The sequence below is a fragment of the Desmodus rotundus genome, chromosome 12, assembly GCF_022682495.2.
Source record: "Desmodus rotundus isolate HL8 chromosome 12, HLdesRot8A.1, whole genome shotgun sequence".
NCBI classification, from domain to species: Eukaryota; Metazoa; Chordata; class Mammalia; order Chiroptera; family Phyllostomidae; genus Desmodus; species Desmodus rotundus.
In genome coordinates, this window is record NC_071398.1 from 33803263 (window position 1) to 33828669 (window position 25407).

The 25407-nt window shown below is 41.7% G+C and overlaps 1 protein-coding gene across 2 annotated transcripts; it reads right to left on the reverse strand.

Annotated features, from left to right (window-relative positions):
* Nucleotides 1-21458: 21458 nt before the first annotated feature.
* FFAR2 (free fatty acid receptor 2) lies at nt 21459-24275 on the reverse strand. 2 transcript variants are annotated; one of them, XM_024577607.4, is made up of 2 exons: nt 23669-24096; nt 21459-23158 (listed from the first exon to the last, which is right to left on the reverse strand). In XM_024577607.4, the coding sequence occupies exon 2, from the start codon at nt 23149-23151 to the stop codon at nt 22171-22173; it is 981 nt and encodes a 326-aa protein (XP_024433375.1). In that variant the 5' UTR covers nt 23152-23158; nt 23669-24096; the 3' UTR covers nt 21459-22170. The 2 variants fall into 2 exon arrangements, with proteins under 2 accessions (XP_024433375.1, XP_024433374.1); XM_024577606.4 differs by lacking the exon at nt 23669-24096 and adding an exon at nt 24146-24275 and having other exon boundaries at nt 21460-23158.
* Between the last annotated feature and the right edge of the window lie 1132 nt (nt 24276-25407).

Genomic DNA, 25407 nt, shown 5'->3' on the forward strand with positions numbered 1-25407 from the left:
CTGACAAAAGTGTACCAACATAAGCCAGGTAATTCAGAGAATTGAAAGAATGGAAGATGAGACACCTGCTTTCTCTAGGGAATGTGTAGGATGAGAAAGAAACCAAGAAGTAGTCACACTTCACTGTATACTTCATAAAAACAGCCAATGCATCTTGTGTGGACACAACATCGTCCATTAAGAAAGATGTAGAGATATATGTTGAGATACAGAACAATCTCTAAGATATAGCAAAATGAAAAAAGAAAGTGGCAGAGCAGTGTGAATAATGTGTTTAAAGAAGAAAAATGGTACAAATATATGCTCTCATAGGTATAAAATGTCTCTGGTATAAAACTCAAGAGGTAATAGTAGCCCTGACTGGTGTGGCTTAGTGGGTTGGGCATAGTCCCATAAATCTAAAGGTTGCTGGTTGGATTCGTAGTCAGGGCACATGACTAAATTGCTGTCCTGGTCCCTAGTTGGGGGCATGCGAGGGGCAACCGATTCGTTGATGTTTGTCTCACACATTGATGTTTCTCTCCCTCTCTTTCTCCCTCCCTTCCCCTCTCTCTAAAAATAAATAAATAAAATCTTTTTTTAAAGAAAGAAGTTACAGTGATCACCTCTGGGACTGATGTACTTTCACTGGGTGCTTTTTGAAATTTATGAAAAAATATTTATTTGTTCACAGTGTGTACTATTACCTATTCAAAAGAATAAATTTAAAAACTAAAACTCTACACCTGAAAGTAGTATAATATGTATTATATACCAACTATACTTAAAAATAAAAATAAAACTCTCTAATAACATACACACACACACACACACACACACAAAACCTTTGCATTTTAAGGTAGCAGGGCCTAACCCATGAACTGGCCCAGAATTGGCACTTCTTACTGAATGAATGAGATAGATTTCTCATATTTTAAGTGTAGTCCTTGAACCAGCAGCATCAGCATCACCTGGGCTTGTGAGAAATGAGAATCTCAGCCCCACCCCAGAGACAATGAATCAGAATATGCATTTTAATTAGACATCTTCCCCTATGCCACCAAGATTCCTATGCACAATGAAGTTTGAGAAGCACTTCCTGAGACATTATGTTAAGTGCTATACAGACTGCCTTCAAGGAGCTTATGATACAGCTGAATATAAAGGAAGTGCACAGGTAGAAAGTGCTGGATACCACTAGAAAAGATGTGTTAAATTAAATTCAGCAGAAGGGAGAAATTCCTTTAGATTCAGGGTAAGAAAACTTGGGGAAGTTTTTGAGCTGGATATTGAAGAATTCATAATGGTACTAAAAACAACAAATTCATTGGTTACCTTTAGAGGGTGCAAGGAACCAATTCATTATTTTGAAAGTTGATAAATAAAAAGAAGGGATCAAGCATTCATTCCTTTTCCTGTATTAATTGTATCTTAGGGCAAACAAAAAAGTCTTTCTTTATATGAGGATTTGCAGCTAATAAATGCAGATGGTATGATAGAATTATAATATTACCATTTTGCACAACTTAATAAAATAATGCATCTAGGCTAGCATCAATGACTACTAAAGCTGGTAAAACCCTGACAAGGAACCTTAGAATGGTGGGTCAGACTGGCAGTCTGAACCCATGGGTCCACCCAACACTGAAAGAGACAAGACAAGTCAGAGATCACCACCTATGAAGTATTCTTGCCAAAAGTTACCCCCAAGTCTGATTCAAACCTCTAAAATCTAGATCTAACTATTAGTTTGCCAGGGGAAAAAAGGTACAGAGGAACCTAGTAAAGGGTCCAGGGAGAAGAAATTAGCCAAACCTCCCTGGTATTTTCCATGGAAAATTTTAGAGGATTAATGGTCCAATTTCTTCAATTAAAAAATTGTAGGAGAAAAAAAAGAAGGGGGTAGAAACTTAAAGATAAGAACAAATTTAAAGATCATATCATGTTTTTAATTGATTATGCTATTACAGTTGTCCCATTTTTTTCTCGCCTTTATCACCATCCGCCCTACCACCCCTCCCTCCAGCACTCCCCTTCGCTTAGTCATGCCCATGAGTCATACATATAAGTTTTTTGGTTTCTCCATTTCCTATACTATTTTTAACCTCTCCCTGTCTATTTTGTGCCTACCAATTATGCTTCTTATTCCCTGTACCTTTTTCCCCCATTCTCCCTGCTCCCACTCCCCTCTGATAACCCTCCATGTAATCCCCATTTCTGTGATTCTGTTCCTGTTCAAGTTGTTTGATTCATTAGTTATTGATTTTGGTTATTAAGGTTCAGTTGTTGATAGATGTGAGTTTGTTGTCATTTTACTCTTCATAGTTTTGATCATCTTTTTCTTAGATATGTCCCTTTAACATTTCATATATAAGGACTTGGTGATGATGAACTCCTTTAACTTAACCTTATTTGGGAAGCACTTTCTCTGCCCTTCCATTCTAAATGATAGCTTTGCTGGATAGAATAATCTTGGAAAAGTAATAAATCTTGGAAAGGTAAGTCCTTGCCTTTCATGACTTTGAATACTTCTTTCCAGCCCCTTCTTGCCTGTAAGGTTCCTTTTGAGAAATCAGCTGCTAGTCTAATGGGAACTCCTTTGTAGGTAACTGTCTCCTTTTCTCTTGCTGCTTTTAAGATTCTCTCCTTATTTTTAATCTTGGGTAATTTAATTGTGATGTGTCTTGGTGTGTTTCTCCTTGGATCCAATTTCTTTGGGATTCTCTGAGCTTCCTGGACTCGTATGTCTAGGTCCTTCACCAGATTGGGGAAGTTTTCCTTCATTATTTTTTCAAATAAGTTTTCAATTTCTTGCTGCTCCTCTTCTCCTTCTGTCACTCCAATGATTCCGACGTTGGAACATTTAAAGTTGTCCTTGAAGTTCCTAAGCCTCTTCTCATTTTTTTTTTTGAATTATTGTTTCTTCATTCTCTTCTGGTTGAATGTTTATGTCTTCCTTCTGGTCCAAATCATTGATTTGAGTCCTGGTTTACTTCCCTTCACTGTTGGTTCCCTGTATATTTTTCTTTATTTCACTTTGTATAGCCTTCACTTCTTCCTTTATTTTCCATACATACTCAGTCATTTCTGTGAGCATTCTGATTACCAGTGTTTTGAACTCTGCATCTAATAAGTTGGCTCTCTCCTTGTTGCTTTGATCTTTTTCTGGAGTTTTTAAAAAAATAATTAATTAATTTTTATTCAGTTATTATTGTCTGCATTTTCTCCCCTTCCCTCCACCCCACCCCAGCCAGTCCCACCTCCCTTCCCCACCTCTACCCTCCCCCTTGATTTTGTCCTTGTGTCCTTTATAGTAGATCCTATAGACCCCTCTCCCCACTATCACCTCCCCACTCCCCTGTGGCTATTGTTACAATGTTCTTAATTTCAATTTTTTTCTGGAGTTTTGATCTGTTCTTTCATTTGGGCCATACTTCTTTGTCTTAGCATGCTTGTTACGTTGTAAGGGGCAGAACCTTAGGTATTCACCAGGGCGGGGCAACCCACTTCTTTGAGTTGTGGTGCTATTTATGGGGGAGGGCCAGAGAGGGAACAGTGCCACTTGCTTGGCTCTCGCCCCAGTTTCAGTCACTTCCCTTACTTCCCACAAGTGGATTGTGCCCTTTCAGGTGCTGATTCCTGGGTGGGTGGGCTCATGTACAGTCTAGGATCCTGTGGGCTCCTCCAGCGGACCCTCCTGTGAGACTGGGAGTTTCTCCCACTACCACAACTCCCATAGGATTTTACTGCCAGAGGTTTTGAGGCTTTAGTTTCCTGTGCTGGAACTTTGGGTTGCGTGGTCTGTCTTGCTCCCCAGTTGCTCCTCTAGGCTTATCTGCATGTGAATGTGGTATATCTTGGTCTGCCAGCTGCCACCTTGTTGCATGTCCTCGCCACCCCAGCTTCCCATCTCCACCCCTCCAGTCAGTCTGGATTAATGTTTCTTCTTTAACTCCTTGGTTGTCAGACTTCCATACAGTTCAATTTTCTGGCAGTTCTGGTTGTTTTCTTGTTTTAAAATTGGTTGTTATCCTTCTTTTGGTCATGCAAGGAAGTGAAGCATATCTAACTGCGCCTCCATCTTGGCCGGAACAGGATCATATCACTTAAATGCACCGTATAGACCTTGTCTGTATCCTGACTTAAAAATTTTTTTTAAATTTATTTTTAGAGAGAGGGGAAGGAAGGAGAAAGAGAGGGAGAGAAACATCAATGTGTGGTTGCCTCTTGCACACCCCCTACTGGGGACCTGGCCTGCAACCCAGGCATGTGCCCTGACTGGGAATCGAACCAGCGACCCTTTGGTTCACAGGCCAGTACTCAATCCACTGAGCCACACCAGCCAGGGCTGTATCCTGATTTTAACAAGTCAACTAAAAAAAGATTTCTGAGGTGATGAAGAAAATTTGAACACTGATAAATTGACATTAAAAAATTATTCATTTTTTAAGATGTGAAAATGGTACTGTAGTTATGTGTTTACAAAAGAGATACAAACGATGGATTTACAGATAAATGACAAATTAAGATTTACTTCAAAATAATCTAGTGACATAAGTATATTGGAGTATAGGAAATAAGGTCAGCAATTACTAAAGCTAGGTAGTAGATACATGAGGGTTCTTTATACTAGCTTTTTACTTTTGTATATTTTGAAAATTTCCATAATGGATGTTTTACATAATATTTTTTAAAAACACACTTTCATACTTTTGGGTCAAGAGAGGGGCAAGGGGGGTACCCCAGTGGGCACGTATAAACAAAGAACTGGTATTGCAGGATACTGGATTGGGGACTTAATTCAGTTTGTTATAGTGTAGGTGTTGAAGGCTAGAAATGCAGGTTTGGTCAGATGATGGAGGGCCATGAATACAAGGCTGAGAAATTTCCACTCCATCCTGTGGTCAGTGAAGACAGTCCTGAAGGTGATAACAACCACAGCCGTAATTGCAACAACAGCCACTCTTATTTGGTTCTAATCATATGCCAGGCTTTATGCCAAGTGCTTTGCATATATCATCTCAGTTGATCCACATAACAATGCTATTAGGTTGGCATCAATATCCTCATCTTACAAATGAAGAAACTGAATATCAGAGAGATGAAGCAATTTGTTTAGGTTCAGAGAGCCACTACCCCCGCTTTAATTGGAGTAATTCTAACTTCATTTGCTTTATAAACTGGGGTTCCATATATGATTTTGCTGGGCAAAGTGCTTCCATTCCTTTAAAAAAGGTTTGGAAACCATTGCTGAAAATGATGGGCAGCTGCTGACTAAATGGGTAGACAATTAATGCAATAATATTGTCTAGTGGTTAGAACACAATTTTTAAATCAGTCTGACCTGGTTTCAAATTCTGTCCCTACCACTTTATTAACAACGTGACCCTGGGTGGCCATTCTGTCAGGGCTTCGGTCTCATCATTTGTAAAGTTAGAATAACACCAATACTTCATAGGAGTTAGGAAACAATAAATGTTAGCCTTACTTTATTCATATTCACAAGTGGTGGCTGTTATGATTATGCTATATAATTGCAGTCAGATCATGACCCACCCAGATTCTTAATTAGAGAACAGATATTCACAATTGTACCCATTTGCTGTCTTATAATGGATGAGGAAATTGAAGCTCAGAAAAGTAAAGTGATTTCCCAAGAGCATCCAGAGGGGAAGGAGCAGAGACATCCTTTACACCCAGGTCCTGTTATAAGACAGTACTCTAAAGCCTGAGTGAGCCTTTAACCATTTTATTTTCCTGTCTCCCTAAGATATAAAAGCTTCCAGGTATTGAGCACCTACTTTGTGTAAGATATTGTATTAAGTACTTTACATTCATGTTCTTATTTAATTCTTACAACTTTATGAAGTAGCTAGTATTATCATGTTCATTTTACAGAATGGAAATAAAACTCAAAGGGGAAAAGCACAGCTGGGTTTAACTTTTTATCACTTAATTTTCTCATCAGATTCCTGAATGATAAAACCAGGACTGAAGTACAAAGTTGTGGATATGTGCACCCCTGCAACTATTGTCCTAGGAATACCCTAGAAACTCTTTCATATGTACACAAAGAGGGAGATGTAATGATTTTCACAGCAGCAGTGCTTACAGTAGCTCAAAGATGGAAACCACCTAAATGTCCATTAATCAGAGAATGGAACAACAAAATATGGTATATCCATCTAGTGGAATGGTAGGCATCCAGCAGTGAAAATGAGATAGAGTTACATGTATCAATTGGACTGAGTCTGGAAAAACATGTTAAATGAAAAGAACCATCGCAAGATGATTTTTATAGTGTGAAACCATTTATGTAAAGCTTGAAAACATGCAAAGCCATACTAAATGTTTGTGGGTACATCCATTTGCAGTAGAAGTGTAAAAACATGGATGGGAAAAATCCTTCACCAACTTGAGGATTGTGTTACCCCTGGAGAGGGAAGAAAATAGGATTAAGAAAGGAATGACTAGAGCTTCAGCTCTATCTGTAATGTTTTTAGTTCCTAAAACAAGTCTGAAACAAATAGGTCAAAATGTTATGATGAATAAAGTTGGAGGATGTATACCCTAGGCTTTGTTAGTATTGTTTCTCATATTTTTATATATGTTTGAAATATTTCATAATAAAATATTTAAAAGTAACAATAATAAAGACACCTTAATTTTAACTTGCCCCACACCATTCCGCCATGAGGGAATTCTGTGGCAGACACAGCACTCCTCATGCTACCTCCTAAACATGGTTCTTCCTGAGAGCCTGGTTCATTTCATTATAAACAAGGGCACTGTGGAGGCAGCCCACGCACTTCAACAGATGAAATATCCTCAGTTGCTCCTGTGAACACAACACACTGCCCTTGATGACTATACTCCTATTAAAACCTCCCCCTGCATTTCCTGACACCCAACAGATGAACCTATGATAACATTCCTTGCTGCTCCTCCCCAAACCAGTGACAACCCAAACAAATAAAAAGTCCTCAGTCCTCTTCCACTAACTGAGCCCTCATATTACTCGTTCCTCATGGAAACCTGAGTCTCCCCACCATCTGGTGACTTGAGATCATGTTCCTCAGTGTTCCCTACTGCAACTGACCTCCTTCACATCTACCCTCCTATCAGACCCTCTATCACCCATGGATACCTAGTTATTTCCCAGGGGCCCTGAAAGCCCCCTCTTTTATGTTAAACCAGATCGTGCAATCTTTCCACTCTCAAACCTTCAATAATTTCCAATTACTTCCAGAATAAAACCTTACAGACTTTACCATAGGTCTCATCTCCTACCTCCCTCAATTACCTTGCCTACTTTGGTTCAGCCATACAGCCTCCTTGGAGCTCCTCAAACAGTCCAAGCTTGCTCTCTGCCCTGCATGATTCATTCCCTCCTTCCCTTGCTCTCTCACTTCCTTCAGTTCTCCTGAGATGACACGTCCTCAGTGAGGCCTTCCCAGTCTGACCACTCACTCTACCTAAAGCATCACCTCCCTTTTTGATCTTCTAACCCCACTTTATTTTTTGTTATAGCATTTATCACTACCATAAACATCTCTGTTAATTTGTTTTCTTTATAGCATTAGCTGCAGTGTCCAGTATAGTAGCTATGAGCCACGTGTGGCTATAGAGCACCTGAAATGTGTCTAATCATAACTGAGATATGGGGCAACTGTAAAACACAAACACACCACATTTTAAAGACATTGCAGAAAAAGAGGGAAAAAACATATGCATCTCACTAATATCTTTACATTACATGTTGAGATAATATTTTGGATATATTGAGTTAAATAAAATATATAAAAATTTTAAATTAATTTTACCTGTTTCTTCTTTCTCTTTCAAAATTTGGCTATTGGAAATTTTTAAATTATATATGTGGCTCCCGATCTATTCTATTAGATACGAATGATCTAGAGGTCATTCCTATGAAGATAGGAACTCTTTTATTTCCCACTGTATTCCTAGTACATAGTGCCTGACACAGAGTGGGCACTCAATAGACATTTGTGAATTGAATGAAAGACCTAAGTCAACATCTGGGCGTGCACAATCAAACCTCCATCAGAGACTACTAAACAGTAACTTCCCTTCAGTAGAGCCCCCTCTCCAAGGTATCACACAACCTTGGCCCTACAAATATGGCCTCAACATCTCCCATAGCATAAACCTCCTTTCATATTATTCTCCAATAGGCACAGAACTCTACCTTATAATCTCCCAGCACCTCTCACCTGATGCTCTGCAGTCCTTATATGATGTGTGGTCACAGAGTCACTGTGACAGTCTCAGCCAGAATGACAAACCTCCCCCACCATGACAAACCTCACTCTCTACACACAGCACTCCTCTTTACTCATTCCAATGTTGCATCAGGGATCAATGTGCCTCCACCACTGGCGACCTGATAAAAGACCTCTCAAGACCTCCATTTATCACAAATCCCCTTTACAGCTTATTCTCAGGAGCCTGGAAAACTAACCTCTAACTCCTTAAATTATCTTCAATTTTCAGAGAGTTACAGAGCAGGATGACTGGATTGAGAGATCGAGGTCTCATTCACCATAAACTTAGAAGTTGTGCCCCATTACCAGACCACCTTGTTATTTCTTGTAAATCAAATTGTCTACAAAATCATATTGCCTTGGGTATGTTTTTGTGTAATTCGTTCAATGTAAATCTTTAAAATATGGCATGCACTTTTTTTGGTACATTTTACTTTGGCATTGACCATTCTCAATATAACTCAAAGAAGCCTCCCAAGGTCTCTCTTGACCTCAAGGAAGCCCTGTCCAGCTCCCTCCCCACAAAGACCCTGCCAAGGAATAAATCCTCCTCCCAAGCTTACAGTTCTTACATCCTTAGTGGAGAAGTCAATTTCTAGCTCCAACTTGGCTTCAAACACCAGCGCTAACTTCTCTTCTGGCTCCCACAGTTGGATGGTCTGGGTAGGACGTCGAGCTTTGAGCTTCGTGATCTGGGTCCCTTGACTTCTTCTTGGGAGGGCCCCCTCTGCCTTTGAAGGTTGTGCATGTCACTTCTCATCTTTCCTCATGCACTTCCAGTCACAGCACCTGCCCATGCTCCCTGGTTCTGGAGTTCCTTCTTGGTTGTTTCCTACCCACATCCGGTTAAGACCCCTAGTGACTTGCCCCTTGTCACATCTGCTTAACTGGACACCTACACAGGAAGGCATTTTAAGGCCTCACCAGAGGGGCGCCTCCTGCTTTCTCACGATGCAGCCCCTGACGGGCTTGTGCATACACACTGAGAAACATAAAGAAGAGGCAGTAAGGCTGAACCTCAGTTTGGGGACATTGAAGCTTTGGCCTGAAGTGAAAGCCTGCAAATCCGAAACTTTGAGGCACCACAGAGCTCTTCGGGACCCAGAAGGAAGACGGGGTTGGGGGGGGGGATTGAAGAGGAGGGGAAAAAAACAAAGTAAACATGTTCTTTTGCAGTCAATTGATGAGAAGAAGTTAATACTTGGAAAATGTCAGTATTAAAATATATTATTAATGTGGATTTAATGTTTCTCTTTACTTCTTTTAATGTGGCTATTAGAAAATTTTAAATGGCTTACATTACATTTCCATTGGACAGTGTTGGGGGTGATAGAAGGATACATTGCAAAGCTCTTAGCCCAGTTATTGGCACAAAATAAACATCTGATAATTTCTCCAAATACACTTTTACAGATTGCTTCCCTGTAAAAAGCTTTCTGCTGGTTGTTGAGAACTAAGCTATGAATAAAATAGAACTGCCCTGTGGTGCTTAGCTGTGAGTGGGAAGATACACATTAAGTGAGTGAACACAGAAAGCACTTTCACATCATGGTAAATAAGTGCTGTAAAATAAAACAGGTGGTGGAACAGCAGGTGTTGGCAGTGCATCTTTAATTAAGGTATCTGGGAGGGCTTCTCTGAGCTGGTAGCTTTTGAGCTTGAGATCTGAATGACTAACAGAGGGAGCTGGCCTTAGAAGCCCTGAGGACAGGGGTTCAAGGCAGAACAAACAGCCTTTGCAAAAGTCATGAGGCAGGAATGAGGCTTCTATAAATGAGAAACAGAAAAGAGCTCTTGTGTTCAGAAAAAGGTTAGTAGAAAAAAGGTGAGCCTGCAGAGCTGGAGGTGCAGTGGCTGGCAGGTCACAAGGGCCTAATAGGCTATGGTCATTGATAGTTGAAGTGTGACAGGACACTTTTGTAACCGTCTCCACCTAGTTCTTGGAGAGAATTAAGCCCTAACACTGTAAGGCATCCATTGCATGTGATGAATTAGGTCATCTCCTATTATATTAGAGAGAGAATGGTATTAGCTAGCATTATCCTTAGGAAAAGGGAGAAAACTGTCACTCATACCATTCTTTGCAGACTTAATTCATTCCCAAGACCCTGATAAAGGTTAAATGAGAGGACATTTAGCAAGAGTTTTGAAAAAGATCACATTGACTGCAATGTAGAGCATACATAGGATAGGGGCCAAGAGGCAGGAATGGAAGCATGGAGAATGGTGAGGAATCCTTCACAATGACCTAGATGAAAGATGGTGGTAGCTTCCACTGGGGCTGCAAATAGCTGGATAGTGAGAAATGAGTATGTATTTTGGAAGCGGGAACCAAATGTAACCAATGGATTAGACATGAGGAGGAAAAGGAAAGAGAAGGAGTCAAGGATAACTACTGAATTTCTGATCTGAGCCACCGGGTGGATACCAGTGCTAGTGTGGTGATCTGATTGAGATCCAGTCCCACGTCTGCTGGCTGACCCTGGGCAAGTAAGTTCCTCACTGCTGAGCCTCAGTTTCCTCACCTATAATATGGGATTGCCATAGAGATTTGATGAGATCATGTATGAAAAGCACAGGTCTGGGGCATGATAAGCACTTAAACTTCTATTATTATCATTGGGATCATTCCTGCATGACTAGTATACTAAAGTAGGTAAAATCACGGGCTCTGAAACCAGCCAGACCTGAGTTGAACTCTTGTATTGTTATGTGACCCTGGTGAGGTCAGTTGACATCTCTGAGTCTCAGGTTCCTCTTCTGTAAAAAGGGTTAGTGAGACTTCCCTCCCTCCAGACATGGTTGTGGGGATTTAGTGAAGTCTCGAATGTGAAGTGCTTAGCACTCAACAAAGTACACAGTAATTGCTCAGTAAACAGGGTCTAAGTTCCAGAGTAATTTGAATTTTCTTCTGTGTGTGTGTTTGGGCAGCAGAATTTTTACTTAAAGTAAATCTTTATATTTTATTATTAAATAATATGTGCTCATTGAAAAAATGTAAACAGTACAAAATTATGTAAAGTAGCAGATGAAAGTTGACCTACCTCCCCTTTTCCTAACTCCCTAAATAACCACTGTTGACACTCTGCATACATACATGTTATGTTCTTCTTAGGGAAGCAGTATAAGACAATGTCTGAGAATTCAGACTACAGAGTCATATCCCTGCTACTTTTTTGCTATGAGACACTGGGCAAGTTTTTTAACAATCATGCTAAGTCTCAATTTTCCTTTTTGTAAAAAGAAAAGTCATGGCAGTACTGACACCGTGCTTTGAGAGTCACTAAAGAGTGCAGAGGCATTAGTACTGTGTCCACATGTTGAAGATCTCAGGACACTTAGATGCTATTATTATTCTATATACTTACTTATTTTAACATTATGGACAATACTGGTTTCTTTATGCTCTTCTGCAATGGTTTTTGTAGCTTAATAAGATGACTTTAGCCTCTTTCCACACCAAGACTCATTTTTATCTAATGCAAGTTTGAGGATGTGGACCCCTTGCCAACACCTCATCCTAAATTTCTGCTTCTGAGAGATTTCTGGCTGCAGGTAAGTAACAGAGGCCATAACCTCTGTTGTGCCTGGGCCTCCCAGGCTTTGGAGGCAGGTAATAACCTTATCTACCCACGAGGTGGCAGGCAGATTCCAAGAGAGGACAGCAAGTAGCTCAAGAAGAATGTGGAGCCCTTTATAGCCTTTAACCTCTGTGAACTGTGTGACTTGGGGTGATTTCTGAGGCCACATCTTGTTTCTCTAAAGAGGACCATGCACGCTGATTTCACTTTTCACTGAGGGGCCTCAGGCAGAATTTAGACCAAGCTTGTCTTAGAGCCCAAGATCTTGATGTCATTGTTTTATAACACCAGCTGTCTAGAGTAATTTGTAACTGGCTTTATGATTCTATTATAGTTTTTCTTTTAATTTTTTGAGAGTCTACTGATTATGGTAAATGGTTATTTTCATCATATCTCTTTCCCCACTACACACAGACTGCTCTCCAGTTCCAGGACTTACTCCCTCTCCTTCCAGGATCTAAGCCCCCTCCCAGTACCAACCTCTTCTCTACCTTCTACTAATTTGGACAGTCTCACTTTTTTTTCTTCCTCAACCATGTAAAACTCAGACATTCTCTTTGCCCAAAGGCTCTTGTATTACTACCCATATCTGTACCTGTTTTCTGCTTTATGAGAGAGCTGGTCTTGGATTCTTGAAGACTATTGCTTTGAGAAATGACAAGCCTGAATAGTCCCATTTGCAGAGGATGTGATGGGAGGGGCAAGACAAATGGCAGTGGCCTGAAGGTCAGGAACAAGGTTGGTGATTCCTTTAGCACAGGATAATTCTTGCTTGGCAAGGGTCATAACTACAACAGGGCCAATAATAATTATTTTTCTATCTGGTCCATGGGCTGTTGTCATGATCAAATGAGATAAGATCTTGAAACCATTTTGTAACAGGTAAAGAACTTTGTAACTTGTTAGCAAAATCATTAGTTAGCAAAACTATCATTTTTGCTATCATTAGTTAGTAAAATCACCTGCATCCCACCCATGCTGTAGAAGGAAGGGCACTGGATGGAAACTCAAGAGACCTGAGTCTTTTACCAACATATTGATAGAGAGTAGCAAGTTTCCTTTGCCAACAAATTGATTCAGTCATTTGTTAAATTGTTCTGGGTGCTGGGGATGAATAAAATAGACAAGTTATTCTAGAACCCACATTCAAGAGAGGAAGACAGATAATAAACACACAGATAATAAACAAACAAATAATAATAAAGAAGAAGTGCTTGAGACTAAGGAACCGAATACACCCATCTCCTTTGGCTCCTTCCTGAAATCACACTATAATGATAGTAAAGAGATCATTTAGAAAGGCACTAAACCCATAAGGACAGAGAGAAGAACAAAAGAGGATGACACCAATGACACCAAAATTTTGAAATTTGGAAAGCAGATGAAAAAGTGGTAACTGATAACTGACTTGGCAGACCTCTGAAAGTTGATTCTTAAACCAGTATGGGAATATCCAAGATTCAACCAAGTTTCTACTGCAGGGTCAACATAAGGATCATGAGGCAACAATCACCTCTGGAAATGAGGGCGAAGGGCAAGTTAACATAAGGAAGAATGATTGGAAGTTTATTTGAAAAGCATCCTCGGATCTCTTCTCTAATTTCCTGTGTGAAGCAACTGCCCCTCATCCAGGAAAAGATTGGAGTTTTATTCTTTAGAGAGGATAATAGAAAGGGTCTTTGAAATGTGGGATACCAAGCACATTTGGAAGAGGGAACAACATAATATAAATAAGAGATTAAAGAAATGTTAGATGTTGAGATCCTCTCCCCCACCCCACCCCCACACCGGGTCCCAAGCTCTCTCTTCCATTTGGCTTCTAAATTTCTGACAGTACAACTTTCACCCTCCAGAAGCCTAGAAGAATTCTATTTTTTTAAATATGATCATCCCAAGAAGAAAATCACGAAGTATTGACAGTGGAGTTTCCCCCAACTAAATGACCCAGCTAAATCACCCTTCCATGAAGCCTAATCCATGTGCACACAGCTTTCATTCATTATTCAGTACCACTGGAGGGAGCCCCCAAGATGGCCCCAGCAGTCCCACCTCCTCATGGTCACGCTCTCATATCATTCACTCTCCCTTTGAGAATGAGATGCACAAAAGCAATAGAAGATCGGGTTTATAAAAAGGCTGCTTTCATCTTCTCCTCTCTTGCGTTCTTGGTCTGGTGGAAGACAGCTGCCCTATGGAGAGGCCCACCAGCCCACAGCCAGGGAGGAGCTGAGGCCCTCAGTTCAACAACACTCAAGGAATTGAATCCTGCCAATAACCACATTTTTATTGTGAATGTTTTCAAACAATATAAAAAATAGAGGGACAAGTACAATTGAACCGAATTCATCCATTACCCAGGTTTAACATTTATTGAGATTTCCCATATTTTCCTTCCTTTCCTTTTTCACTTCTGCCTTTAAATCAAACTCTAGACATTACATCATATTACCTTTTTATACTTTTTATATATCTTTTAAAAAGATTAGTCCCCTTCCTTCTTTTCTTTTTTTAAAAAATATATTAATTGATTATGCTCTTACAGTTGTCCCATCTCCCCCCTTCACTCCACTCCATCCTACCCACCCCCTCCCTCCCACATTCCCCCCTTATAGTTCATGTCCATGGGTCATACTTATAAGTTCTTTGGCTTCTACATTTCCTATACTATTCTTACCCTCCCCCTGTCTATTTTCTACTTACCATTTATGCTACTTATTCTCTGTACCTTCCCCACTCTCTCCCCCTCCGAATCCCCTATTGATAACCCTCCATGTGATCTCCATTTCTGTGGTTCTGTTTCTGTTCTAGTTGTTTGCTTAGTTTTCTTTTGTTTTGGTTTTAGGTGTGGTTGTTTATAACTGTGAATTTGCTGTCATTTTTACTGTTCATATTTTTTATCTTCTTTTTCTTAAATAAATCCCATTAACATTTCATATAATAAGGGCTTGGTGATGATGAACTCCTTGAACTTGACCTTATCTGAGGAGCACTTTATCTGTCCTCCCATTCTAAATGATAGCTTTGCTGGATACAGTAATCTTGGATGTAGGTCCTTGCCTTTCATGACTTGGAATACTTCTTGCCAGCCCCTTCTTGCCTATAAGGTCTCTTTTGAGAAATCAGTCTTATGGGAACTCCTTTATAGGTAACTGTGTCCTTTTCTCTTGCTGCTTCTAAGATTCTCTCCTTATGTTTAATCTTGGCTAATGTAATTATGATGTGCCTTGGTGTATTCCTCCTTGGGTCCAGCTTCTTTGGGACTCTCTGAGCTTCCTGGACTTCCTGGAAGTCTATTTCCTTTGCCAGATTAGGGAAGTTCTCTTTCATTATTTGTTCAAATAAGTTTTCAATTTTTTGTTCTTCCTCTTCTCCTGGCACCCCTATAATTTGGATGTTGGAATGTTTCAAGATGTCCTGGAGGTTCCTAAGCCTCTCCTCATGTTTTTGAATTCTTGTTGCTTCATTATTTTCTGGTTGGATGTTTCTTCCTTCTGGTCCACACTGTTGATGTGAGTCCCAGTTTCCTTCCCATCACTGTTGGTTCCCTGTACATTTTCCTTTGTTTCTCTTAGCATAGCCTTCATTTTTTTCATCTAATTTGTGACCAAATTCAACCAATTCTGTGAGCATCCTGATTACCAGTGTTTTGAACTGTTCATCTGATAGGTTGGCTATCTCTTTATTGCTTAGTTGTATTATTTCTGGAGCTTTGACCTGTTCTTTCATTTGGGCCTTTTTTTTTGGTCTTGGTATGCCTGTTACGTAAAGGGGCAGAGTGTTAGGTGTTCACCAGGGTGGGGTAAGGCTGGTTGCTAGGCTGTGATGCTGTACGTGGGGGAGGGGCCAAGAGGGAGCAATGGCACTTGCTCCACTCTCTGCCAGGTTTCAGTCACTCCCTCCCCTACCACACACAATCAAACTGGGCCCCTCCGATGCTGATTCCCGAGTGGGTGAATGGGCTTGTGCATGCTCTAGGCCCCTGTGGGTCTCTCCAATGAACTCTCCTGTGAGACTGGGAGTTTCTCCTGCTACCGCCTCAACCCCAGTGGGTGTTTTCAATCAGAGGTTTGAGGCTTTATTTCCCTGCACTGGAGCCCTGGATTGCGCAGTCTGCCTCGCTCCCTGGCCATTTCTCAAGGTTTATCTATACACAAATGTGGGTCCTTGGGGTCTGCTAGTCGCACTGCCTGCCCCATTCCACAATCTGCCACCTCACTGGGTCCGCCAGCCACCGACCCGCCATGAGTCCTCTCCACTCTGGCTGTCAGTCTCTGCCCCTCCTACCAGTCTGGGTGAATGTTTCTTCTTTATCTTGTTGGTTGTCGGACTTCCATGCAGTTCAATTTTCTGTCAGTTCTGGTTGTTTTTTGTTTTTAAATTGTTGTTGTCCTTCTTTTGGTTGTGCGAGGAGGTGCAGTGTGTCTACCTACACCTCCATCTTGGCCTGAGAGTCCCCTTCCTTCTTTTCAAGATGAGCAACTGAGGATTACCAGATATCTGGAGACAATTTGTAACCTAAAGAATGGAGATCTAAAAAGGCAACTCCAAGCAGGGAGATGAACATTCTTCAAAGAGATCCGAATGGATATTACAACCATAAAACAAGATCAATAATTTTTAAAAAGTGCTTGGAAATGAAAGGTGATAGCAAAAAAAAAAAGAAAGAAAGAAAGGAAAAGGAAAAATAAATAGAAGGACTGGAGTATAAGCTTGAAGAAATCTCACAAAAGTTAGAGCAAAAGTATTGAGAGATAGAAGTTGGGAAAGAAGGGGAAATTAGTGGGCCAGTCAAGAATGTCAAATATCCTGCAAATAATAGAAGTTCTGGAAAGAGAGAAGGGAGAAAATAAAGGAAAGAAAGTAATCACAAAATGTTTTAAGAGAATTTGCCCAAATTGAAGTATATTATTTTGCAGATTGAGAGTTCATCAAGTGCCTGGCACAATGGAAATTTTAGAATACTTGTGAGAAAAATAGGGACCCTTCAAGCTTTCAGTGAGGAAAATATAGGCCACATACAAGGAATCAAAAATCAGATATATTGGGAATCTTCAACAAGACTGGAAGCTAAAAGGCAATATGATAAAGCTGAAGGAAAATAGTTCCCAATCTAGAATTCTACAATAGTCCAATATGAATTAAACGTGAAAGCAGAATAAAGATGTTTTCTGACATGTAGCCTTGAAATGCTTTCTAAAAAAGCTGGTAGAGTACATAAACCAAAGTAAAAAGCCTCCCAGGGGCCAGCTGTATACCTGGCATAAACTATCACCAGTCCAGAAGCAGGTCAGAAAGTTCTGGGAGAGGTTTCTTTAGGAAGATGAAATCTGTATCCTACTAATACCTCTGAAGGTCTTGAGAGGAAATAAGACAATTGGCAAAGAGTTTGGGGAGGAATTAGTGATATGTATGTAGAAAACTAAACAAATAAAAAATAAGGCAATTATCAATTCCAGGGGTTGGAAGGGAAAGTTGTGCAGGGTAGAAAAAGTAATCATAGTTTACTATAGAACCCCTCATTTACATAGTCACAATAATGTAAACATTGAGTATTATTCTAACACAGTTATAATGTAAGTATATTAGGAAGATACAGAGTGGGAGGGTGCATGTGTTTATGTGTTGGGGAAAGCTAAATCTTCATCTTCTACCTTTCCAGGCATTCGAAACTTTGCCAAGTGGGCTACTGGACTACTGCTTCTGAGGGCTTAGAGATATTTGGCCCAATTTCCTGGTGAATATGCAATTTGTAGATGAGAAATGTCTTCATTTCCTGTGACTAGAGAAAAATAATGAAAAGGAAAAAATGGGGCCAAAGTGTCTAACCACAGGAGGTAAAGAAAGCTGGGGAAAAAAAAGAGAGACAGAACTAACAGAAACCTGGAGTTAACGGACGGGGAGATTTAAGGGAGCAGATTGGTAATCTTGGCTGTGTGTTTTCCTTCAGAGCCTCTCCAGGCTGGCCCACCCCTCCCTGCCTTCTTTGACTGAAGTGATCACCACAAAACCACAGTACACGTGAACTCTGGCTGTGTGGCCAGATGAGAATTTCTGAGGAAGGGGAGCAATAGCATCTTTTCTAGAAAGGGGAAGCGAATGCAGGTTCCCCTTTACTAGGTCAGGCTGAGCCAGATCCCTTCACCACAACGCCCCCACCCCCCATTTCCTGGTAGTGGCTCTATACTGCTGTCTGTGTTATTCATTAACCAGATGCTAATATTTCTATTTACACATCTGTCATCCTGCAGGGGATTCAGAGGAGTCCTACAATCTAACTGGCCACCTGGATTCTCTTGGATCAGGCCCAGCCAGCCACATTTAGCTAGTGTTTATTGTGCCAGAGCCTTGTACTAAATGTAGCCAGGCAGAGAGGACATTTTCTCAAGTAGGATGTTATCTGTCTGCCAGTTGAGCATATGTGCTGGGAGGGATCTAGTGATGTGCTTGAGTTGGCTTGCAAGAGCTGATTATTAGCATCTCTTGCCAAACCCATGTTCAGTGTCTTCATATTGGTAGAAATTGGCCCTGTTGGAGTGTGTCTACTGTAGAAATTGGCAAGTGCAACAGCTCAGGGCCTTTCCCAACCTCCAACACCCCTGCTCCCCATCCCCACCCATTCCAAGACCTGGTTGTTAAACATTTTCTAGCACACCACTGAGGATATCTATTTATTAAGTAGGTGCAAAACTTGTATTCTAATGAAAGAGGAAACATCCTCCACATTCAGGGAGCTACCAGTCCGATGAAAACCCTGCAGGGCTGTTACAGTATTGTACCGTATGATTTCTTACTCTGTCATGAACTTTATCTCCTTGACCTAAAAACCGTCTCCCTTCAGCTGTACACACAGATGCCAGAATGATCATATTAAAATGGAAACCAGACCATTCTACTCTCTTACTTAAAACCATCTAATGACTTCAAAAACTCTCAGAATTAATTTAAACTCCTATTTGTGGCCTAAAACACTTTGCATGGTCTGGTTTATGCTGACAGCCTTAACATCTTCTTCCATCTCTCACTCCCCAGTTCACAATATTCTGGCATATTGGTTCTCAAAGTTTGAACCACCAGCATCAGTACTACCTGCGATTGTTAAAAATACAAAGTCTTGGGTCCTATCCCAAACCTACTGATTCTGAAACTGCAGGGAGGGAAGACAGTAATTCATGCTTCAGCAAACTCTCCATGTGATTCTAATATATGCTTAAGTTCACAAACCACTGCTCTAGCTCCACATTGGCCTTGAGATGCTAAGCATTTTCCCCTCCTCAGGACCTTTGCACCAGCATTTCCTATTTCTAAAATGCTCTTCCCATAGGCCTTTGTATGGCGATTCCTTTGCCTCATTCAGGTCTTAGATGAACATTATTGACTCAGGAAAGTCCTCTGAACCCCCTGAAACTCTTCATTATACTTTCTCCTATAGCTCATATCTGTTCGTAAAAAATCATTTGCCACATTCTGAAATTACCTCAGTTGTTTATTTGTTTATTAACTATTTTTTTCCCACTAGAATGGAAGCACCAATGAGAGATACCTTGATTCATACTCTCTGCATTCCTTGCTAACCTGTTATATATCCCAGCTTATAGTATATAATCAATACATATTTGTTGAACAAATGAATTACTCATTTCCCAGTGAAGAAATGGGACTATATCAAGTAACTTGATGAAGATCAAATACTTGTTAGTGAGTAGCTAAAGTTTCACCCTGAGTCTTAGACCAAGTCCAGAGATTTACTTGCACTTTCCTGATTAACAGAAGCAGCCATGTCCCTAAAACCCTGGGAATCTCAAATTGGAAGGAGTTTGGCAGTTCCTGGTTCAGCCCTTATCAGATGTGCGAATTTCCTCAATGTCCTAACATGGGTGTTTTCTATCTTCTACTTTGATGTCCCTGGAGACTGGGGAGTGTGTACTTTGTGGAGGTAGTCAGTTTCATTTTAAACAGTCCTGATTCCTTAAGACATAACTCCCTATCTCTTTTGCCCGTGACACTTGTTCTTCACTGTGGGTCTGCATAGACTTCATCTTCCATTCAATAGAACTTACTTGTTCCAGTCACACATCTAGTGTTCGTTCTCTTACTTGCTTCTCATGTGCCAATGAAAAAAGCAGGCACGCCAGAATCAGGAAGACTTGATTCAAACTGCCTCTTGCTTATTGACCTTGGAAAGCTCCCTTTATCACCTTAGGCTCCTTCTCTAGAATGGAGCCTGGCATTTAACATGTTGTTAGTTCATTATTATTATTAGGTTTTAAGTCTCCAAAATATTTTGCTTAATTTTTCTGATTAACCAAGTTATTATCCTTTGATTTCTTGAGGTAATGTCCTTTATAAAATGTGTTGCTTAGCACTGAATAGTCCTCAGTGGAATGAGATGATCAACTTGTTTAGACTCTGTTTCTTTTAATACCATTCAAAATCAAATTAGTTTTGGAAGGTGTAATGCATGTGAAAATCTCAGTTTTTTCCCCCTCACATATTACTATTGAACTATCTTATATAGTTGGCTATCTGATATATTATTTTCATCATTTAAAATTTCTGCTTACTATATTTCTTCAAGTGGGGGTATATCTGAGCTTCAGTTGCTATCTTAGACCTAAATAATATTCTATAATTTCTCAGCAATTTTATATACACAGTCTCACTTAAATCCTCAGAATGCCCCTGGGAGGCATACATTATCCTCATTATTATGATTTGGAAATGGTGGCTGGAGGTGTGACCTGCTCAAGATCAGCCAGCTAGTAAGCAGAACCAATACTGAAATCAGGGCCAGGACACCAATCCAGTGCTGTTTTGAAGAAGGAAAACAGAGAAAATGAGCTCTCAGTTGAGTAGAAACAATAAGGAAAATTTTTTCTGGAGAAAGAAAATACTAAGTGGGGTTTTATAAGAAGGGGAAACGCAAACAATGATAAGATGGGGATCCATGGGGTTGAGGGGGACTTATAAGTAGGAATGGTCTCTCCAAAGAGTAGTTTCTTGGACTTATTGGGTGCCAGAGCTAGACCAGAGATTCTGACTGAGCAGTCTATCATAATCACCTGGGGAGCCACCCTGAGATTCTGAGTCAGTAGATTTGAGGTGGCCACTTATGTTATTTTTATATCTCTACATGTGATTCTGATGTATGGCCTCTGTTGCAAACCACTAGGCTAGAGGCTGGAGGGTCGTTACCTAGAGAGAGTGATCTACGAGTCTTTATTGTGGAGAAATGATTCAGGCAGAAGAAACTGGGAAGGGAGAGAGGATATGAAGCAGGCAATGGAATGATTTGAAATGAGTTCCTGGAAGGGAAAATTTTGATGATAAGAAAACTCTGCAGGTTTCTAAGCAGGAGAATAGGATGTTTTAAGCCCCTGTGATCCACTGATAACTTAGAGTCATGATCAAGACTCAGCCCACATCTTTCTAAATCCAGTCTCTACTCATCAATCTAAACAGGATTATGTTGGTCCCCTCACTTAATCCACTCCCATTACATCTTTACCTTAAAATGTTTCTGTGGTTTCAGATGCTTCACCTTCCCCCTTTGTTGCTGAGTCTAGTTCTTCATTCCATTTTTGCACTCCCCATGCTTGCAGAAATGTTACATAAAGTGGACACTCGCTTCAGAGTTTTAAAATCTTTATTTTCAGTCTGCCAGACCAAGCTGTCTATTCTTGTGTTAGTCAGTTTTGAACTCTGATGGATGGGTGCCAAGCTGTATCCTGACTTGTGTGGGGTTCCATGGAGGGAGAAGACAAGACCCAGACCTCAGGAAGTTCTCAGTTTAATAGGGGAGACAAGATACACATGTGAAGACGGCTGGAGCACAATTACAAAGCAGCAGGCCTGATTAATACAGTGCAAATCTAGAGCATTAGAGACCTAAGCCCTCAGCCCCCTCTCCCAGTCCCCTTGGCTCAGAACTTTCCTGAGTCTTCTTTGACCTCATTTAGTATTTCTCTTCCATCTCTTTCCCATTGGCTTCTTTCCAGCATCAACAGCTATACCAGCATCCAGGTGTTTTTACACAGCTTATGGCAAGATTGCTTCAGGATTCTCTGCTTCAGCCTGAAAACCCAAAGCTACCAACCACCTCACAAGGGCTAAATTCATATTAGCTACATTGCTTCTAAAACTTGGCCTGATAGTGCTTCTATCCTAACTACTTTTCCTTTTGTCAGGGAGCTGTGTTCTTTTGGGAAGGTGAGAGATTTTTACAGTGCCCATAGTAAGTTGGGTCTGAGGAACTCTCATGCTCTCCCTCTCCCAGACCACTCAATCCATATGTAGCCCCCAGTGCCTCCAGAGGTCCAAGAACCTCCCTAGTCTGTGGTGAAGTCAGAACTCGGTGCTCCTTCTGCTTGACTCACACCCCTGTCCCCATTTGTCATCTCTGCTATATCTTTGCCTCTGCGTCCCAACAGAGAGGAGCCCTGATGCCGCAGTATCTGAAGCCCTTTACCAAAGGCTCGGCGCACATCTGAAGAAGAGAAATAGAAAAGCAGAGGGTCCAGGCTGGCGTTGAGGGAACTTAATACCACAGCTTCCGCTCGCCATGGAGGGCTCCTCTTTGTGAAAAACCCCACCAGGTGGGACACATTATAAGGCCCAAAGCACACCAGGAAATTAAGTAGTGTCACAACGGCCAGCCCTACAGCTCGGCGCCGCCTCTGGGCCGCCACATGGGGCTGGGTGAGCATGATCCACACAAAGCGCCAGTAGCAGAAGATGGTGACCACCATGGGGATCAAGAAGAGGACGAGGAAGAGTTCCAGTCTCACAGGAAGCACAAATCTCAGCTGCCCTTTGGAGAAGTTCTCATAGCAGGTAAAATTTGTGGTGTTCTGGGTTGAGTCCAAGTACTGAGTGATGATCACGATGGTACAGTGACCAAAGGACATGATCCAGGCAACCAGAGCAGCAATCACTCCATACAGAGGCCGGCGGGACAGCTTGTACCGCACGGGAAAAGCCACCCCCAGGTAGCGCTCAATGCTGATGCCTGCCAGCAGCCACGTGCTGCAGTAGATGCTGCTGTAGAAGCCGAAACCTGTGAGGGCACAGACTACCTCAGGCAGAGGCCAGCTGAAGTTGTATGCAGCTTCAGCGATCTTGAAGGGCAGCAGCAGCAGCAGGAGGAGGTCCGCCAGTGTCAGGCTGAGCAGGAGGATGTGGACAGGTGCAGGGTGGGGCTGGCGGACCCGGCCCAGGAAGGCCCGCAGGGCCAGGAGGTTGGCTGGGAGACCAGTGAGGAAGATAATGGTGTAGGCTGCAAGGATCCAGGAGCTCTTCGAGTCTAGCATGACCAATCTGGAAGAGGATGAAAAAGGGCAGGGTCAGGAGTCCCCACTCACAGCCTGTAGACCTGCCTCTGGTTCAGGATAACGACATCCTCTCTGGCACTCTCGCCTTCCCAGGCCCAGGCTTTCTGCTGCCACTACTGCTTGTTCACACATCTGCCAGAACTGCCCAGAGCAATTATTGACTTTGCCTGGGGCGGGATATTAACTAGGAGCTATTACATTTGACATCATAAGTCTCTGGTGGAGACCAACCCTTGGCTTCCCAAGGGAATTTCCCCTCCTGTTTCCCAAGCCTTTCTCCTACTCTCCTCGCAGATACAGGAAGTTACTGTTACCAGTTTCCAACTTTCCTTAAGTCCCTTCTTCAGTCAGAAATCTTCAGAGAGAAAAATCAAGACTTCCCACATGGAGAAGAGAACTCTGCTGTGAGAATCAGGCCCCCCACCCAGGCTGGCCCTCCACAGGACCCCTCCCATGCCCAGGAAGCCGGTGCCCAGCTTCCAAACCATCTCCCTACCTCGTTTTCCTCTGCTTTTGCAAAACACAGATTTTCCTCCCCTGTCCAATACCGGACTCGGGGACTGTTTAAAAGGGAAGCTTGTGAAATATGGGGGTAGGGAGAGGGAGAGGAAGGTGAGCCAGCACTATTTTCAGGGGCTTGTTCCCCAAAAGGCATTACAGAATATTCAGAGAAGCCCATGGGCAGTCCTGAGCCTGGTGTTTTGACTATAAACAAGAACTCTTCTTAATGGGTAACTCAACTTCCACTTGGCTTGTAACCCTCACCACCCACACAGTCTGACCCCTCCATCCTCTTCCTGGGCTTGATGTCCCGGTCTGGGTTTCCTTGTCCCCACCCCACTGGCTCCCGTTGCCAGGTACAATCCTTACACTCAATTTCTGACAGACGTCCACCAGCCCCCCAACAGCTTCCCCTCCAATTCTGTTCCTGGCATCCCTTCCCAGAGTGCAAGCACTGAGCTAGCTGCCTTGCCTTGTCTTCGCTTTTCCGAGTAGATGGCTTCTTGGAAAGTCTGAAAGCTTCTGGGAAAGAGGAACAGACCTTCAGCCACTGCTACTGCTCATTTCGCACAGGAAAATACTGTAAGGAACCTGGCTGGTAGAAAGCTTTTATACCAACACAAGTCATGTGACTATAGAGAGGAAGGTCAGTAATTGAGCGCTGTCTCCTCTCCAACCCAAAGGAAAAGGCACCAGCATCTTTCTCCTAACCTAGAGATCCTCATTCTGAGTTCTAAACCAAATTCCTGAATTTCTTTTTAATCCTAGGCATTTTCCCCATTCTCCAAGTCAGATTCTCTTCTAGGCAATTTCTTCTGTAATTCTACTCATTCTCAGAAAAGAGGATTTCTACTCCCTTTTATTCTTCATTTTTTCCCTTTCTATATGGTCCCCTGCCCTCTGCCCCCAATAAGTTTCTTTTACCCTCTCAGTTGAAACAGATTGGTTTCTCCTAGCTTGTCTCTTATTCTGGAAGAAATAGCATGGGACTCAGAGTCATGCACATGTGGGCTCAGTTCAGGTCCTTTCATTGTGACTTTGGAGCATATGAATTTTCTGAACTTTAGTTTCCTTTTCAGTCAAGTGAGGATGGGAATACTGACATCTCAAAATTTCTGTGAGGAGTCAGTAAGACAGCATATGTAAAGCATGTGAGCCAGTGCTTAGCATTTCATGGATGCCCATAAGTAGAAGTGGTCCCACCTTTCAAACCTGTTGGACAGCTTCGGAGAGAGTGAGCCACTTCGTAAAATATCTAGAGGCTGAGGACACAGACATGCTCTCTGACTTGGAAAAGTGTCAGGGATTCAGTGGGCCCAATGTGCCTACGTGGCTCGTTCTAGGAAAATGGTGCTTCTCTATCCCTATGATCTGGGCCCAGCCACTGAGCAACCCTGTTCTTTTCTCTCTATTTTCACCTGTATAGCTCCTCAAAGTCGTGTGGAGCTCCTCCCAAAGAAATACATGCCTGAGGAAACAGAGTCCTGGCTCTCAACCTAAGGAATGGGTCTCTTTTGCCATCTGTGGCCTGATCCCTGCTCACAAAATCTCCATTCTTTCTTAAGGACATGCTTACTTCCTATTGCTTGCTCATTCATTCATTCATTTATCCATTTTGTTGCCTAGAACCCCAGAGTCTAGGTATTTTAATATTTAGCTTTCCTTTCTCTTCAGCTCTCTTCTCTAAAACCAAGTTCTATCTTTTCATTTATTTCCTTCCTTCAGCACAAACAT

Bases quoted from the DNA above. Each gene is read 5' to 3' on its own strand.
- FFAR2 (XM_024577607.4), bottom strand. From the start codon at position 23,151: ATGCTAGACTCGAAGAGCTCCTGGATCCTTGCAGCCTACACCATTATC.